The 19,691-nt window shown below is 37.0% G+C and overlaps 3 protein-coding genes across 5 annotated transcripts; 1 reads left to right on the top strand and 2 right to left on the bottom strand.

Annotated features, from left to right (window-relative positions):
- The first annotated feature begins 33 nt into the window (after positions 1 to 33).
- LOC109856414 lies at positions 34 to 7,319 on the top strand. The gene is made up of 10 exons (XM_020431678.1): positions 34 to 160; positions 2,740 to 3,031; positions 3,172 to 3,349; positions 3,430 to 4,201; positions 4,344 to 4,600; positions 5,223 to 5,404; positions 5,546 to 5,777; positions 5,847 to 6,009; positions 6,276 to 6,504; positions 6,768 to 7,319. Exons 1-10 carry the CDS (start codon positions 34 to 36, stop codon positions 7,030 to 7,032), a joined length of 2,697 nt encoding a protein of 898 aa, XP_020287267.1. The 3' UTR covers positions 7,033 to 7,319.
- Positions 7,320 to 9,751: 2,432 nt separating this feature from the next.
- LOC109856397 (SAP30-binding protein) lies at positions 9,752 to 12,831 on the bottom strand. Of its 2 annotated transcripts, XR_002250386.1 has the most exons (3): positions 12,690 to 12,831; positions 11,862 to 11,988; positions 11,695 to 11,787 (listed from the first exon to the last, which is right to left on the bottom strand). XR_002250386.1 is itself a non-coding variant. In XM_020431640.1 (2 exons), the coding sequence occupies exon 2, from the start codon at positions 11,799 to 11,801 to the stop codon at positions 10,647 to 10,649; it is 1,155 nt and encodes a 384-aa protein (XP_020287229.1). In that variant the 5' UTR covers positions 11,802 to 11,988; positions 12,690 to 12,831; the 3' UTR covers positions 9,752 to 10,646. The 2 variants fall into 2 exon arrangements, 1 of the variants encoding a protein (XP_020287229.1); XM_020431640.1 differs by having other exon boundaries at positions 9,752 to 11,988.
- Positions 12,832 to 15,730: 2,899 nt separating this feature from the next.
- On the bottom strand, positions 15,731 to 19,662 carry LOC109856383 (actin-binding protein IPP-like). 2 transcript variants are annotated; one of them, XM_020431605.1, is made up of 8 exons: positions 19,295 to 19,662; positions 18,491 to 19,013; positions 18,240 to 18,405; positions 17,707 to 18,050; positions 17,238 to 17,584; positions 16,960 to 17,180; positions 16,577 to 16,852; positions 15,732 to 16,322 (listed from the first exon to the last, which is right to left on the bottom strand). In XM_020431605.1, exons 1-7 carry the CDS (start codon positions 19,362 to 19,364, stop codon positions 16,616 to 16,618), a joined length of 1,908 nt encoding a protein of 635 aa, XP_020287194.1. In that variant the 5' UTR covers positions 19,365 to 19,662; the 3' UTR covers positions 15,732 to 16,322; positions 16,577 to 16,615. The 2 variants fall into 2 exon arrangements, with proteins under 2 accessions (XP_020287193.1, XP_020287194.1); XM_020431604.1 differs by having other exon boundaries at positions 15,731 to 16,852.
- Positions 19,663 to 19,691: the final 29 nt, after the last annotated feature.

The raw sequence follows: 19,691 nt of genomic DNA, 5'->3' as shown, positions 1-19,691 counted from the left end.
GGTGATTCAGTACATCAGAGCGCGTTTTACGCGATGGTACTATGCAGTATACTACGCGTAGCGTTGTCCGCCTCTCTCGGCACTGTCGTGCAAATTGCGATCTTTTTATTGCAGAATTCCAACATCTCGAGAGTGATCGCTTCGATGCCACCGGGAGCCGGTTAGTGACTTGGTGCAATTTTTAAATATTTACATAATATTATCGTAGATATTACACGCGCGAATTATAATTTTTATATTAAAAGAGTGACAAATGTGTTTCTCGATACACAGGAGATACATCTTTTTTCAGCGATAGTACAATACGCTTCTTAAATATTTCAGATATAAAACACAGACGCAGAACTGCGTCCAAAAAATGATAATGATCATTCTTTCTTTCAATTATGTATTTACAAAAACTGATGTGTGACCCAGTGCTTTTAGTTCGAGATCTTCTCACTTTCAGTTGAAAGTGAGATCTTTTTTTGTTTTTTTTAATTCAAGTTATAAAATCAAGCTCTTTCGCTAACACTAACATACACCTTAAACTCTCTTCTTTGCGATATTATCAGAAAATATCACGTCACAAATCTCTTGTCTTATCTCTCATCATCGAAGTTGTTACTTTACAAAAAAAAACTCAATCTGACTTTTTCTAATCGTTCTTTTGCACTTGCTCAAAATTATTATATTACACGAGCAAAAAAGCTCTCTCTTATATCGCGTTGTGTGTCGTTTTTTATTGATTCATGTCATTTTGACATTTCTCGCGTAACATTTTTTTTTACGCACGGAGCGAATAAGTTTTCTCAACGGCGGGTCGCGCATACGTGGCTCCACGTGCTCGATCGATTCTCTTTCCACACATCGTGATACACGTGCACGTGAAAAATATACAGACAGCGGTGCTGTCGTGATCGCGTTCCGTGATCTCATTTCCGCAAAAGATGCGTTCTTCCGTGACCTTTATATTGTCGTCTGTGTTAGCGTCCAAGTTGAAATTGAGAAGAACCGTAGGCGCCAGTCTCGTACGACATAGCTTAAGTAATTCAGCGCTCTCATGCAGGTGTGCGCCAGGTAATCGATATTATTATTGGCATGTTAGTATACGTGCAAACACGTTGCCGCTATTGCGAATTAAGACGGCACACGCACGTGTGCGAATGGAATTACAAATTTATAATCGAGAGCTTTCTTCATATATTATCAATAATTAATCTATTTTTTTATTATTAAAAGCGAGAAAAGTTTTCTTTAAAAAAAACTGTTTCGCGAACACAACAAGCAATTTGTATTGCGATACAACATAGCGTGAAGTATATCGTCGGCGCAACGTTCGTTAAATTTACGAGAACGTCAACGAGAGAATAATGTGACGGAATGTGCAACGTTGATTTGCACGGGGGATTTTAATAGCGATCGCACATCAGCTCATTCTCACCATAGGAACTCGGTTTTCTATCGATTTAACACTACCATCGCGTACTAAAAATATCTGAGATACATGCTGCGTGACTATAAACTGTACGTAAGTACAGAATCTGCCGAATGAGACGAAGAAAGAATATCTTTATATATAGAGAAAGAGAGAGAAAGAGAGGGAGAGAGAGAGGGAGAGAGAGAACATGAGATAACACATAAATTTCGTGATTGATTGCTACTCAATTACTGAAGTTAAATCTGTGTGAGGGCAGGAAGATCAATTCACTTTCTGGACGCGGAAAATTTAAAAAACCTACAAAAACACAAACGAATGCGCAAATATTTCTACGCACCGGAAAGTCAAGCGAACCGTGAAACTAGGTCGTCGTAACAACAACGTGAAAAAAAAAAACGCGTTTGAGAAGAATAGATCGCGAACGTGTTCCACGTGTTAGTGTCATAATCGATCGACAGTTCGAGCGATGCGCCGCTATAATTGCGCGGATTTATCTAATCAAGTGCTGCATCTGTGCAGTCAGCTTTGCTCTCTCTCTCTCTCTTTCTTTGAAACTGTTTCGTACGTACTGTTCGTTTCGAACGTAACGTGGTTTGTACTTTTGCACATTTCGCGATACCACAGAGAGCAATTAACGTTAAAAGCTCGAGAGGGCAATACTCTCTAATTACCAAACTGCTTGTGGAATGACATAACGAACAGCAGCGATTATATTCTCTCGTCCAAAATAGTCTTGCTCACGCATGAATGAATTCCACAACTTTTACGAGCCACCGTCACGTGATCGCGTGATAAGAAATTTTCTTCTGTTTGTCCTCTGTCTCTTTATTCTCACATTTATTACGATCGGTTTGTTCTCAGCGATATCGTGACGTCGCCAATAACTCGCATGACGGTCGGTCGTTGGCCCCATCGATGAAGAGTATCCGTAGGAAAACTCGGCGCTTCTGTACTACTGCTCTTGTCTATCTCCCTTTTTTCTCTTCGCTATATATATATATGTATATAACTTTTTATCAACAAAACGCGAAGTGCTGAAACTTCAAAGTTTACAAAGCAGCAAATTTGTTTTATTATTAGAACTTCCTTTTTGTTATAGTTTTTTATTGAAAAATCTCGCGTTCTTTTATTAAAAATCTCAGCAATACGTCACGTAGTTTATTTTATTTATTTATCGTATTGGGAAGATAAATTTGTTACGCGCGCATAAATTGAGAAGATAATTTGTTACGCGCGCATCTCGCAATTTTTATCACGCTCGAAAATTGAAAAAAAGAAGAAAACAACAGAAAATCAAATTTTTATTTTTTCTCACGCAGAAGACGAAATCATTCTGATCGAGCATCTGCCAGGACGACGAGTTCATCTTCAGGATTTCTTCTGGACCGGTCTGGAAGATGCGCCACCATGGGTGGATCCCAATCAGGGTTTGACTATTCACGAGACGAAAACGGTTGTTCACACAGTCACAGTTTACAGTCCGCCTGGCGAACAGGAACCGTCGGACAATTACCACCCGGAATGCGTCACATGTATACAACCGACTCCTAGATTAGACGACGATGACGATCAGAGCATCGGCGTCCTCATCGGAGAGGATCCAGGTCCAAGGTAATCCTAATTGATTTACGGTAGAAGACGAATGAGTTTAAAATTAAAAAGTGTGGATGTGAAAAAAAAAATAGCAAGGCCATGGGAAACCGTGAAAAATAACTAGTGTATGTGAAACAAATCAAATCGTACGTTAACAGATACTGGTTGTTGACGGTTCTACGGCCAGGTGAAGCCGTGCCGCCCAAAATCGAGCTCCGTTTGGCTCGTCTGTATCGGACCGCGTTCTCCAGACAGCAACAACGGCATCTCGGCCTGTTGTCGACGGATCTGCGATCTCGAAGAAATGCGTTGTCGCGTGCTTTAATCGGCCGGAAGGTAAAATATATACGTTTCAAAAAGAGAAATACAGATATGATGTTGTCATTTTTGTTTTCTTCTTTTCTTAACATGCGTAGAGCGTACCAAAACGTTTCGGAACTTCGTCCCAGGAGAACGTCGCACCTCGAGAAGAGACTGCCGCGAGTAGAACCACAGTTGAATCGCCAGATTCGCCCGATGACACCACAGAAAGGTCTTCTTCTTCGCGAGCGGAAACCGAAGCTAGCGTTTCAAATTTACACGACGACAAATCGTACTTCTCGAACGTTTCGCCAATCAAGTCATCGATGAGTATGATTGAAATTCCCAGACCGAAGATGCTTCCGACGTTTGATCTCGACACAACGATCGGTCACGAGAAACCTACGAAGGAAACTCTGACACAAAAGATTATAAAAAAGTTGAAAGATGATACGAAACACGTGTCTTCGGAGAAAGAAATCGTCGATGGATCTACGATCAAAGTCGATTCTCAGTCTACAACGTCGCGTTATGATCTCAACACAGTGACCGATTCGAACGAGCAACTTCCGAAGAGTGAATTGACGTCAAAATTACTGGATTCGTCCGAATCGAAGCCGAGCGATGATGTAGTTTTCAAAAATCGATCGAGCAACAACGAAGATGTGCGCTCGAAGTTACGTTTAGCGGACAACGCGATTCCGGGGGTGGTGAAGGTCAGGATGCAGAACACAAGTGTCATCGAGAGTGGCGCGACGAGGCTGATCTACTCGGTTCATCTCGATGACAAACCCGTTCCCGCGGAAACTGCCGCGAGAGACATGGCGCTTCTTTCGCCCCAGGAAGTCGCTCTTGAACTCGGGGCACCGGTGATTATTCAGAGCGAACGTGAGTAATTCGCGTGCGCGCGCGCGCGCGCGGTACATGTTCTCTTTTTCGATTCAAATAATCGTATTATTAATTTTTTTTTATTAAGAAGAAAGTTTTATAAAATATTGAAGAGAGAAAATTTTATCTCTCCATCTTCCAGCTTATCTAAAGGAGAGTCGACCATTGGCCTTGTCGAGAAAAAGGGACATATGGCTGTTGATCAGCGCGGCGAGCGCGGGTATCGTTCTCCTGATCCTGATACTAGCTGGATTGCTTCTGGTTGCCAAGAGGAAGAGGGCACACAGCGCTATCGTCGCGCCACCGAACAAAAGTATTCTGAAAAAGGAACGTGAATTTGCAACTGCGACACCTGGCTTCGACAACGCTGCCTTTTCAACATCTGAAACCGAGATCAAGGTATGTGATATTATAACATAATATTATAACAAATTTGGCAAATTGTATATGTTGTAAAAAAAATAATACAACAAAATTTCATTTCGAGTAACTCTTTTTTTACGTATATTTAACAAGTATAAACGATATGTTTACCTTTAAACAGAGTAATTCATATTAATTTTTGAGCAAAAACTAATTTGTACAATAATCGAATAAAATAAATTGCTAAATTGTTGCACACACACACACACACACACAAACACACAAAATCTTGTGTGATAGATATACATGCTTATATCTCATAAATCAACAAAGAGTTTTATAATTTTTAAAGCTTCCTTCTTGCGTGATAAAGATTACGGGGTACCATAAGAAAGCACAAGCTCGAATCGTCGTATACATCGCGACACGCGAACGATCAACTTACAATGTCAAAAATTACGAGGGGAGATTCTACTTGATGTCAGAACGAGATATCGATTCTAACAAATATTAGTCCTTTATTTCGGTAGGCAAATTGTTGCTATTTGCATCTCTCTCTCTCTCTCTCTCTCTCTCTCTCTCTCTCTCTTTCTCTCTCCCCCTCTTTCTCTTTCCTTCGTGAATCTTCCCTTCTTACGCAACTTTTCCACGTTCGCAGACCGATGGTACCAGTCAGCGACAAACTCCGCGAACTTTATCCAGAACCCCCATCACCCCGGACACGCCCGACAGCATGGAATTGGATGTTCACGAAATTTCCAGTGACAACGACGAGGAACTAAAGAAGACACGTGGATCTCCATCCTGGAGTATTCAGGAGCATCCAACTAAAAGAACAAAGTAATTAACGAAGTAATCAACTTTGATACAGAGTTAAACCAAGAGACGAGTTAATGGTTCTGGTTTAAAGTTTGAACAAAAATAATAAAAATAAACTAAAATATATACAAATAATTATAACACACTTGTGACGGAATACAGAACGTCGCATGTAAGAATGGCGAGAACGACCGCGCGAGACCAACTAAGAACGCCGGACTCGATGGACTCGGCAATCGATCGTACGGAGACACTGGAATCGTTGGAGAACAGTTACGTGAAACGGGAAGAATCGACCGCTTCGCCGCGATCTTACTTGTCGATGCTCTCGTGCAAGCAGTTTCCCAGTATGCGTAGCGTGGAACCATTGTCAAGAGTGTTGGAACCCGTCATGGTAATTTATTTCAAAAACATTACGTTCGATCCGATCGCGTTCGCAAGATGACGGTAAGATGTTTCTCAGGTCAAGCACTTGGACATGGATTCTCCAGAACTGATGCGTCACGATAAAGACGACAATGGCGACGACACGCTGTTCCTCGCGAGGTCATCGAGTGTCTCGAAGGATCCCGGAACGATCGGACCGATCGTTTGGAATCTCAACAAACAAATGTTTTCCACGGAAGGTAAATATATCGCGTGTGTTCAAGAGTTCACAATATTAATATTAATTAATTATTTTAAATTGACAATCTTTGTTTATCTCACCTCGATTACGAACGAATAAATATATGTGTAAGTGTACAATATATGTATATATTTTGTTTTGTTTCTAAATAATTTTATTTCAAGAATTTCAAAACGTTCGCTTATTCGTTCGCAGTCATTTATTTATTTATTAAGTACATTTGTGTCTTCACACAATCTCTCGAAAGACTCGACTTGTCTGAAGGTAACGATACGTCCGAAACGGACGTCGGTGGAATGTATCATTTACCATCGAGACCCGTGGGTCGTGCCAGACGAAGGCTTCACGAGCTCCTCGAGGACTCCTTCAGCCTCTTCGGTAGCAGAGATCACATCAGGATCAAAGAATCGCCACAAACAACGTCGCAACCGTCGACTTCCGTCACACGTACGGCACCACTTTCGGAGATCAGAGGCAAATCCGCTCACGTCAGGTACATACTTATGCTTCTTCTTCTTCTTCTTCTTCTTCCTCTTCTGACAGGTAATTGAAGTTTATTCTAATTTGCTAGATTGTTACTAATGAAAAAATACAAGTGTTACTTTTTTATTATTTAGAATATAGTTCCTATGAAAGAAAAAAGAGGAGAAAGAAGAGAAAATGATATATATATATATATATAACGAAGGAGAGCTTATGAAAGATGTACATTATATATATAACGTTTTAACATTTTTATTTGTAATAACATTACAGCCCGATAACGAAGTCTACGATGGAAATAAGTACACGACCCCGCACATCATTACCACACGGAGCTCTCAGAGAGGATATTCCGGAAACAGGCCAGGCTGGACTTCATCCTCGCGGTGCCTGGGGTTCGAGGCCGCTCAGCGCAGGTCCGTTCCACAGACCGGAAGTGGACACCAGGCGTATATTGACGGAGGGCAAACTTCCTCCGGATGATCCCGCGGTGCCTTTGATCGCGTCGATCAAGAAAGAACTCGAAAAGTTCTCATAAAATAGGAATAAACAAATAATAAGATGCAATATTAATGTAAATTTACTCTCTTGCAAAATGATGTACTAGCCATAAAAAAATACGCGGAACAGTGTAAATATACTACGCGCTATAACTTTTCCACAAAATTTTGTACGTCGAACTTCTGACGAAAGTAAATAACCGATGTAGCGAAACATACGCCTAGAACGTTTTTTTCACGCATATCTCACGCGGAAACACAAATTTATAATTTATAAAAAAAAAACAAATCACAAATTTTTTTTCATGGAAAGAGAGAAAGGAAAATAAGAGACACTACGTTGTATATTATTTTTGTAAATATTAATTAGTAATATAATAATATTATAATATTATAGATAATAATAATATTATAGATTTGAAAATTTTTACTTTTAATTTACAGGTTTGTATAAATTATAGTTGCTCTCTTTCCTAACACTGACATTATGCATGTAAAAAAAATCAACTCTCGAGGATCTTTATGTATCTGCAAATTGTAAAATAATAACAATACAAGCCGAGATATGAGATTTTTTTTAAATTAAATTTAATTTGAATTATCACACTTGTGTAATTTATATCCTTGAAAATTAATATCGCGCGCTTATATCATTGCATATTATTTATTTGCCATATATTGTTACTTTGATTAAAATTCTATATAAGTTTGTTGTTAAAAAAAAAAATCAAAATGTGCCACAATAAAAACGACACCCTTATCGGTCATCACATTGTGTACATGTATCATTACATTATAAAACACACACGTACAGAATGCAATAAAACATACCTTTGACACGTTTGCGTTCGAATAGTTACTTTTTAATGTTTATGGTCTTGTTGAAAATTTTTGTTTTTCGCTATCTTTGACGAGAAATCAAATGTCTACGACTAAAAATTCGCTATACGCACGCGCAGTACTACGTTATCGAACAAATCCGTACTACACTCCACTGTCAAGGACGATCTCGTGTGACTAGTTTGGGAAGATCCAAAGTGGTCGCTGCGATGAAAATGAAAAAAAAAGTAATTCAGATATTGGTCGTTTTTTTTGTTATCTATCAAAATTATTGGTACAATAGTTACGCTCAACACCGCGCGCCGGTATCAACAGCGGCAACTTCGGATATGACAGGGAAAAAACATTACATCATACATTTGTTATTAATCAATAACAAAAAAAAGTATTCAGTTACTGAGTTGTATATTGTATATTCCATACTCTATGTGACATGAGCGTGTATATACAAAGTCTTTTGTGAAAGAGAATTTCATTGCTTCCTCATATAAAAAAATGAATTCTTCTTAAACTTACATTGCGTCTTACATTGAGTTTTTTTTTGTGTGTGTTCTGTTTCTTTTTTAACACATACATAAATTCTTTATTTTGTCTATCTCAAACGTTGAGATTTGATAATTTTATTTGTTACATCAATGAGTCTGCTGTAGAATGTGGTCCTGCGTGAAAAAATCAATTATACATACACATATATAACGCGTTGAATTTGATATTATTGTTTCTAGCGCACACGTATGTACATGTAATAAGTACGCATATATTGAATTCATCAAAAAGTTTGTCCAATCGTTTTTTCTGTTTCAGCGATGGAAGAGTTGCGTAAAACAAAATCAATTTTTTATTACATCACTGTAAAATTTGTTGTTCCGGAATACTCGTTCCGATTGTATTGAATTATGCCGTTGGAGATGAGAAATTATACAAAGTTTTGTCGCATTAAACTTCGAAATAAACTTATTTTTATACACGATACTCGAAAGCGTAATTTTGGTTGAAAAATTTATACGCTACAGATTGAATCGTACTCACACAAAAAAGAGTAGATTGTTTTTTTTTTTTTTTGGCAGATTTCACCAATTTACGCTTTCGAATATCGGCGACGGCATATTTAGAACTATCAGTTCAGTTTTGTACAAACTGCGGGACAAAAATTCATATAAATTTTTCATTTTGTCACAATTTTAATATGCAGTTGCAACGAGTATTGAGGAGCCTTAATAATGTTAAAGTTTTTTTTTTTTAATCTCATATAAAAAGCAATTACATCTTAATCACCGAGAAAGAAAAAAGAAAACAGATTAAGTGTGGCAACACTCAAGATATTTTCTTTTTTGCATCTAACGCACACATAAATATTGAATCGAAAGATTGATTAATAATTTGGCCTTCATGTTGCGTGTGATGTTTCGTTTGTATAATAAAAAATAGAATAACAAATTATCGTAAATGAAAAAAAAAAAAAATAATTTAAGAGTCTTGTGAAGCGCGCGTGCGCACACACATACACACACACAGAAATCCGCAGAGAGAGAGAAGTCTAAACAAGATATAAAAACCCGGTGGTTGATAGTTAGAATTTTTACGTAACATATTTCTCTCGACATTGATTTGGCAAAGTGTGCGCTTTTAAAAATGCACTATTCCTACATGTACTATAATAATATATATCGAATGTACAAAATATATATGTCATTATGCAATATATTATTTCAAAGTATACAAAAGTCAAGTAACCAAGATAAAAAATGGTAATGATTTCTGTTATTGAGATTCGAGCGGCAGTTGTTCCGGAAACATTTCCCATTTGTTTAGACTTTATTTTTCATATATGTATATTTGTATAAATTAAATATACATATATGTATACATATATATATTTTTATGTAGGTGTATGTATGTGTGTGTATGTTTATATGTATGTATATACTTCGTACGTATACGTTTTTTTGTATAAATATATATGTAGAAGTGCGCACAATTTATTAAAATGTGTCTTTAATTTACATCAACGTCTCCGTACGCCTCTTTTCTTACATCGTTTTTCTAAATTCTCTCTTCTTTGATCATATTGAGTCTTTGGAATTATTTATATCTTCGAATTTTTTCGATTAATGAATATTGTAATCATTTGAATTCCTAAGTTATATTATATAAACTGTGACATTATTTACAATACATTTAGTTTTAATCTACGATTACTGGGGTCTTCTATAGTTAGATATACGAGCTACGATTCTACGATTCTTAGATTCTTGCACATTCTCGGATTTATAAATCGTTCCAGAAGATCGCTTGCTTCGTGTCGGTGAACAATGTTATTTTCATACGTATTCGATAAAAAACGTTGTATGTATCTTACAGTTCAAGAGCTTGTATGCGAATCTAAGGATCTAAATAAATGTACAAACACAAATGTCGAATTTTTTTACAATTGAAAAGTGTGCGCAAGAATCTAGATCTCAGAATCAAGAATCAAGAAATAGAATCAAGAATCTAGAAATTTTATCTAGTTTAAATGCTTAACTTTTTAACAACACTAAAATTTTTATGTAATTTTTACTTTTGCATCTTTGTGTTTAAGTTTGCGTTTTAATTACATTATAAATATTTAACTTCAACATCACAAAATATCAAAAATATTGCTCAAACATAAATAGTAATTGCAACAAATCTAAAATCATCTAAATCAAGATCTAAATCCTTAGAAACAGAATCGCGTTTCTTTTCGTAGTCTCGTAATTGTCTAACGAAGAAAACATCATTTCCTCAACAATCGACATTATTTACAGAGCACGCATTTATTACAGATATGTTACAATCTCTTTTTCGGCAGTGAGCCGAAAGCTGATATAACGGTAGGTTTGGCGCCGGTGGTGGACGACGCGAGGGTCGTCAACGTTGGTTGCGTAAGAAGTACCGTGGGTTTCGCTGTCGCGGCGGCAGCAGCGGCGGCTGCAACTGCAGCAGCAGCAGCAACACCGCCGGTTGCCACCTGATCCCACTTACTTTTTCGTTTTTTGGCATCGACATCCTCGACACCACCGGAGGAATTGTTGGGTCGTTTCGCAGTTCCCGATACGATCTCGATTTTCGTCTTTTCTTTGCGAGCTTTCTCGAGTTTGTCCATTTCAGTTTTTTGTACCATAGCTAGCTGCTCGTAGTACGAGTCCTTACCCCATTTGAACGGATCAAACCTGTCTGGCGGATAGTTTGTACCCAGCTCGTTGATATTACAAAACTGAATGAGTTTCTCGTAAATCGAAGGATTTCGAAATTCCTTGCGTTGCTGAATTAACATATTCATATCCAGTCCTCCACTCTCCATCCTGCGATATAGCCTCGTAATTTTGTCTTGTAACTCGGCAGGACATTGACCCGGCGGCTCCGGCGGTATTGTCACATCGTTAGGATCCGCCTCGCCGCTATTATCTGAAAGCAAATCTCCAAGACGCGAGGAGGGCGATCGGCGCTCAACGCCGTCGGCGGTGACGACGGCGGCAGCGGCAGTGGTAGCAGTAACAGCGCCAGTGGTGGCCGTGGGTAAGATACCATTTTCCTCGGGAAGTTCCACGACCGTCGAAGCATTTACTGCACTTGCCGTCGTCAACGACGACGACGACAGCGAAGACGCCGTTGGCGCAATAACGACCGCCCCCTCGTCATCGGAGACTACCGAATCATCAAAATAAGAGACCAATCGCTGCACCTTTGTGGTCGTATCAGGCAAGTCGCTAGTACCGGACGCGAACTTGCTGACAGCGGGACTATGCGAGGCTGAACGGCCTCCAGATATGGGACTGGTGCCAAATCGGGCCTGGGATTGACGACCGACTTGGGCATTATGCGGGGCAGCCCCCTGTGGGGTCGATTTCTCCTCCTGTGGGCGTTCGTCTTCTACCCCGTCCTCGCCCTCCGAGTCGGTATACGTTGCCGTGAGAGAGGCCAGAGCAACACTTTGTACAGACATTGTTAGTTGAATTTTGAGTGTCCTCCGTGCTACCAAGCGATATTGTGTGTGGGAACTCACCAGTCTGGCGTTGTGTAGCCTGGCCCAGCGCCCAGCTCGTGAGCCACGTCAGGGCTTTAGGCGCAGGGACAGGGAGATTTAATAGGCCTGATGGGCGTGTTGAGTTTTGCTTGCTTTTAGTACGAACCTAAAAATATAAAGTTTTCTTATTAAACATTTTATATTTATTAATATGAGTAAAGTGCAGCTCAGTGTCAATGCTGGCTTTGAATCTTGCTGTTCTATGCAAGAAAAAAAAAGAAAGATATAAAATAAAGATTATTTGTATTGGCAACAATTCCTGTCTATATTTTAAATTAATAATCTAAGTTAGTATTTATCATCAATATCACTAAATAAACAACTCAACTTGATTAAAATTGACAATAATTCTTACAGTAATTTTTATTGATCATGCTTTTTATCTCATAAAATTCTGAAATTAAATATTTACATTATTACATAAAAAGCCCACACTGCCATTGTAACATCTTATTAAAAGATGTTTTATTTATAAATTCTTTATGTTTTATATTTTCCAATAGACACATTAGAGTTAATTTAAGCTCTTTCTCCTTCTCCTTCTCCTTCTCTCTCTCTCTCTCTAAAGGTCAATAAAAGTTGCTTCAAACTACTTTTGTTATTTATAAAATCGTCCAGGTTACAATCAAGAGCTCGTAAACTTGATAAGTAGCGATATCGTTAAAAAAAAAGAATGAAAAATAGCATTTAAAGATACATGAAAATTAATTTCTTTCCACGAGGTCAAGCTGACAACCGACATGTAAGGTTAGGATTCAAACTGGGGATAACAAATTTGATTAACAATAAAACTTAAACGTCACTAACCTCAGTCTTTCAACATCCACGAACACCGCGTTCGGTCTCAATTTATCACATAGACGTATAATATAGAAAAGACTGAGACAGCCCAGAGCTATAAGAGAATCCGCAGAATGTGTAATCCGCCACAGCACTGTGGCAGTTGTACACAAAATGGCATACACAGCTACATGTGCTGCTGATGTGCTAGTTTTTTTGGTTTGGTGCATTTATGGCTCAAGGGACTTTTTAAGAGCTAGTCCATACGCCATTCTAAGTCTTATATTTTTTCTGATTTGTGTGTGCAGTAAGTTATTCTAAGTCTATATTTTTCTCCGATTCGTACATGTGAGTGCTTGGAAGCTCGATTTAGTTCGCTTTTTCAAACGATAAACTCGATTGAAAGGAACCGGCCCGGAAAAAAATCCTAGGATGTTGAGCGGATTCAAACTCGGGACTTCCATGTCTCGCAGTCCCTCCACCTTCCACCCAGACCGCGCTGGCTGATGTGCGATTTGGTTTGGTGCTCTTGGCTCAGTGGACCTATAAAGCTAGGGCTGTGTTCAGTTAAGCAAGATGGAACGAACTAATGGAGGAAATGCAGGAAATACAGGAATTGGAACTAATGAATTCCTGTATTTCCTTCATTTCCTGCATTAGTTTGTTCCATCTTGCTTAACTGAACACAGCCTAGTCCATACGCCATTCTACGTATTTTTGATGATGAGTTTAAAACCGTGGATTGGGTTCCTGACGCCAAGCCACGGGGAGTTGTATATTCGTTTAAATTAACAGATAATAATAAAGTAAATGGTGTAAAACACCGAAAATGTGATGTAAAACACCGACAATTGTCCAAAAATATCCACAGCGTAACTACGCACACCCAACCGATACGGCTGATGCAATCCAACCTGCTGCTGATGTGCATCGACTTGGCCAATGAGCATCTATGTAACATGATGCGCGCGTTCAGCAGAACACTTGCCGAGTTGTCGTCTTGTCAACACTCGACGTTGATCAATTGGTTCTAAAAGCAAGAGCCAATTCACATTCAATTGATACAGAGCGGTTTGTTCTGCTGAATGCAGTTGCCACTTTTCAGATCAAAACCTAAAGCTGTTCTAAATGCTCATTGGTCGGGACGGTCTTATGCCGTATACATACAGCCGCACGTACCTATTTGTTTCTTTGCTGAAAAGCAACCTTAATTGGCGGATAAAAGAAGCGTTATTTTGATCACTAAATTTGACAATTAATGTATGTACTACGTGATCCATAAATCAAGTTTGAATTTTGTCAGAAAAGGCACCAAATTGATTTACACATCTAATAACGAATATATATTCTTCAAAACATGTATATAATAGCAGATGTGAATTACTTCGATATGTATTAGAAGTGTTTTTTTTTTATTAATTGATCACAAATATACACATATACGTATTGTTGTATATATTTATCATCTCGTGATTTCTCTAAACCTGTGTTAATAATTTATTTTTTGTAAGAAGGATAAACATGCTAGATGCCTGTGGTTTCTCAATTGTCTTATAAATCTTAGCAGTTTTTGAAGATCAGAGAGTTTTTAACAATTATAAAAATTAATTTAAAAACTTAGCTTTATATATTTGCATATACACATATATATATCGTTGTATTCGTAAATACGTATAAATCCATAGATTGTTGGTTTTTTTTTTTTTTTTTTTTTTAATTTCATTGTTCGATCTTTCTAACAAGCCAGAAACTTGCAATTTTAAGCAAATCAATTGCACATCAATCAATTACAGATCATCATTCTTTCAAATGTAAATATACGTTCAAAAACGTCCACAATTCCTGATTGAATTCCTTAAATCTCATTGCTTCAAGTTTTTTTTTTGCACGTTTTCCCGTGGCTTCGCAGAGATGATTGATTCAGCTCAATCTAAGGATTTACATCACAAGTTTTTCATGTATATTCTCTACATTAGTTTCATGTATACTCTCACAATTAGCTTTTAATATTTATTTAATATATATTATGTTTTATAAATTAGAACCACACATATAACGAAAGACTAATATAATCTCATAGACTAATTTGTAATCGCATTTGTATCTCATTTTATCCTACAATAAGCAAATTGTTGAGACGATAAGTCGAAAAAACCTAATCTTAAATCGCGGAGAACACTCGTAGATCAATTGTCCAACAAGATCATCTCAGTCATATTTACCCCTCTGCCTCTTCCTCTCTCGTACTCTTTCTATGTATGACAAAACAATGAAGAATCTAATCGACTATCTGTTCTATAGATAATATACTAATTATAATACTTGAATTTAGATTACCGAGATGAACAATCGATTTTCTTTAAGAGAGAAAGAGATATTTTTGGAACAATTTTACAAAATGTATAAGTGTTTTTAAATATTACAAAACATTCACAGAGTGCGCAACATTTCATACTTTAATTATATATAAGAACCGCCATTATATTTTATTACAGTATGTTCTGAAAATTTTGAATTCTTCGATCTGAAAACACCAGATATCAAGAGTTAAAGATCGTAAAAATTTTCAATCAACTTTTTCTCAATGTAAATATGTACCTTATGATTCTTAGATTAATGTTTACGTAATGTTTCTATAGTTGCTGAAATAAATTAATTTTCTTTCTTTTAAGTTCAAAGTTTTAAAAGAACTTATGTGAATTTTTACATTTAAAAGACACTAGAACTTTTCAATTTTAGTCTAATTATTTTACGGATTTTAACTCTTGGATTCAAATCTGATTTGGTTTTTTTCCGTTAAATGCTTAAACTGTTCTTTTTGTATGTGTCTTATGTTTTTTAGACCACATTATAAGTTTCGGAATTATATAAATATTGCATCTTTGGAATCATCTTATATCAGTTTTACACACATACATATTATGTTTAATGAAAATTTGTTAACTTGTAAGGAATTAAAAATATTATAACTTTGGTTATATATATATATATATATAATTAATTATATATCAATATTTATTTGTGACATTATGTATATGTATATATATAATGTATATATATATATATATATAATTATTATTATTATATTATATATAAAGAGGCTCAGTCCTTTCTAACGCACGTGATTAATACTTATCGTTAATTAATAAAAGTATTGAGTACTTGTGTAAACTGTATATGGTATTATTACAATCATATTTGTTGTTTTCAAATCCATTCGCACGTTTTAAAATCCGATCTATGTAACATAAATAGCAAAACAAAACGTACAATAATTCTGCTATACAATTTCTAATTACAATCATTTTGTTTAATTCACTTGTTACATGTGCTCATAAGATTAAATTAATGTATTAAGACAGAGTTCGTAACTTTTTATGTAACTCTTCAAAAATTCCAATAAATTTTACTTTCTTTGGGATTGTTTTTATCGAATTATATTGTATACTTCTCGAATGCCGATCGAATTGTAGTTCCTTTCCCACGTGTAAGAGGAACGAAACACTTTTAAAAGAGAAAAATAGTTTCTGTTTTTATTCGAGTGTTAAATCGAATGTTAAATGTGTCTTTGAATGTTATCGTCTTTCTGCGCATATGCGTAGTACATGCTTTCTCAGACTTTATATTTTGCAACGAGATATATAGTGTTACAGATATGATCTGAAATCAGAAGTATTGTTTGAGTACTAAACTTTCCAATTAAATGAATAAACAATACAGAAAAATTTTTGTTGACGTTCGTGTATATAAATTTTTTAAGTATTTAAAATCTAAAATATTACTGAACAGAACTACAATTCTTAGCGTGTTCACAAGAATCTATCTAACAAATAGATACAATGCTCTCAGATAATATGGAAAAGAAACTAAAAAAAGGAAAATTTTAGTAAGTTGAAAAAATGAGAGGAGATAACCTGGTATGATGAACGGAACGAGACGTTGCAAAATATCGATCAGAAAGGTGCAACAATCGCCGTCGCCTCGCCTCTGCTCGATGGCAAGGAGGCGCATTCATGCCATTTGTTCGTGTGTGGATCGTAACATTCGACAGTGGAAATAGTGATCTGCGTGCGGTAAAAATTTATTTCCTGTGATTGGTCACCGCCTATGACGTAGAGCCGACTGTCGGCTGCCGCAACAGCCGGATAAAATCTACCCATACTCATAGAAGCGACGGCATTCCATTTATTCTAAAATACAAATGTTGCAAAATATACGTATATAAAAAAAATACACAGAAACAAAAAAACCAATAAAAGCACGATTTTATTTATTTTAAAAACAAGAAATAAATTACCTTCTCGAAAGAGTATCTTTCAACAGACGTCAAGACTTCCTGATTTTTACTAGTGCCGCCGACGACATACATGTACCCGTCGAGAATCGTGATTCCCATTTGTGAACGCGGTGTGAGCATCGGAGCTAAATAATTCCATTCCCTCGTCACAGGGTTATAGCTCATCACATCCTGACGATGTCGACTGTTATGAGTACAGCCACCCACGATGTAAATTAATCCTGTAAAAATTTTCGGCGTAACTTTCTTTAACGGATTTATATGCCAACAATTACTACCTTCATATGCAACAACACCCATGCTAAACCGTGGTTCTGGGAGATAACCGTCGAGAGTCCAAGTATTAGTGATTGGATCATATATCTCAATAGAGCCACCTATGTCCTCGCCTACCCATCCACCAAATGCGTATAAGCAGTTGTCCAAAGCACAAAGACCGAAATCGCATCTAGGCTCTTCCATGCACGCTATCGGAGTCCATACGTTGTCACGGGGATCGTAACATTCGCAGTTGGCGATTATGCAAGATTCTAGTTCACCGCCGACAACGTAAACCTTGCCGTCTAACAGAGCCACTCCAGGTAAAATGCGTCCTATACTAATTGGAGCCACTTCGCTCCACTCTCTAGAGAAATATTGATTAATTACACTAAAAAGAAGCCTTATGTGTGAGGTACCTTTTATGTCACGATTCTATCTAGTAATCAAAAGCTGTTTGGCGAGAGAAATAAAATATTGTTGTCCTACCTAGTGAATATGTCGTATTTCTCAATAGTTTCGTAAGTGCTCTCAAAAGTTCTGCCCCAGCTATTGGATTGCTCTCGTTTAGATCCACCGATCACCAGGATGTTCTTTCTGGCGCAAACACGAGGTTGAGCATGTAGAGGCACTAGACAACCTTTATTTGAGACTAAATCTTTCTGTATCGAGCGCAGTGCAACAATGAGACTCGCATCTTTGCATTCCAAGATAATGCGCTCTAGCCTTGCTAATGAACACAATCGCAAGCGTATGTAGCTAAGAATCTCAAATACGTAACATCTACGCGCGGGGATGTCATGAACAATCCAATTATACGCAGCTTGGAAGACCTAAGTGAAAGTTTTAAAAAATTGTTATATTTTGTTTTTGTTGTTTTATATATATATGTAAATTATGTACATGTTTTTTGTACATCTTTCTCTTCTGATTTTTTTTTATATATAATTGTTTTGTATTTTTAAATCTGAAAAATTTGTATTAATGCAGGATTGTGTTTAAAATTGACATTTAAAATATACCTGACATTCAGTGTCAATGTGAATGTAATCACTACTGAGAAACTGAACGAGATATTCTTTGGGCAGATCCAGAAATTCTTCTTCCTGACAGACTTGAGGAAAATTGACTTCTATAAAACGTAGGGCAGTTTCCAAAAGATCCACTCTGTTATGAGCTTCTGCAAATCTGCAACAATAAAATTTTTACATTGTACACTTTCACACACATCCTGTTATTAATATAAATATCTTCTAAATAATTTAAATCTCACCTGTAAATTCCAAGAGCATTAGAATAATGCAGCTGCTGTTTGAGATAATCAATACATCCTGCTACTACATCATCTAATTCCAGCATGTCTGCGGCAGCAAATAGCTCCTGTACATTATCCTGAGTGATGTCCACGTTGCCACTGTAGATAAAATCCACCAGCTGTGAGAGAATGTGAGGAGAGATTGAATGGATCTCCACAAGCTCTTGTTGTTCCTCAACCAGGCCGACTGTAAACATGGCATTGAAGTAGGCACTACCAGCAGCCAGAACTGATCTATGAGCTCTGATGACTCTGCCACCAGCCACCAATCCCACATCACTAAATTTATCCTTTAGCCTCTGTGCATTGAGATTGTGTAAAAGCTTTGGTGGATAATGACCCACAGCATAAACAACACTGGACATGTCCGAGGGTTGTTTCACCGACTGACTGAAACCCATATTTGAGTTGTGGCCATTCTTCAGTGTTGGTGCCACACTATCCGCCATCAAACCATCTAGTTGTGATTTATCAACAGATCCTGTGGAAAAATCCACCAAATTTGTACCAGTTCACTAATATATACTTAATACATTTAATACTATGTGCTTTATATTTTTATAACTTTTGAACATTTAAATTTGTTGAAAATATATTTGTGACATATTTTTTCAGAATTTTATAGAATGTAAAAACAAAATAACAAATTTTATGCTTTACTCTTATATAGCATTTTATGCTATAATTGTACCGATAGAATACACTTTTTATCAATTTCACTTGCGATTCAATTAGCAAAACATTGCTTCGGGAAATACTCACGGCATAAACGAGAAAACACCCTGTAAACTCTGTTAAATGACTTTGTGTTATTTTTTCCTTTGAGACGCATCACTAGCACCACATTTTCGGCCAATTCCAATCGTTTTAAACACCCTTAACTCGCACGCAGACAGATCCTTCCTTAAGATAATGTGTGCTGCGTTAGGCTTCCTTTCACTCAAATTAAATAAATTTTTCACAAGTTGTGTGTGACACAACACGTCAAATAACCTATGTATACATATATGCGTGAAAGTAGCTGCGATTTGACATAAGAAAAAAACGGCTGGCAGGGAGAAGAATGTGAGAGTGGTCAAAACGGTTTGGCTTGTTATTGACGTAGTTCGTGTGCACGGAACGTGGACATCGAGGCGCTCGTGAACGGGAAGATCGTCAA

Source organism: Pseudomyrmex gracilis, unplaced genomic scaffold (assembly GCF_002006095.1).
Source record: "Pseudomyrmex gracilis isolate BER0280 unplaced genomic scaffold, ASM200609v1 scaffold_117, whole genome shotgun sequence".
In the NCBI taxonomy this organism is placed as follows: Eukaryota; Metazoa; Arthropoda; class Insecta; order Hymenoptera; family Formicidae; genus Pseudomyrmex; species Pseudomyrmex gracilis.
Note: the sequence above shows the minus strand (reverse complement) of the source record. Positions and strands in the feature narration are given on the sequence as shown.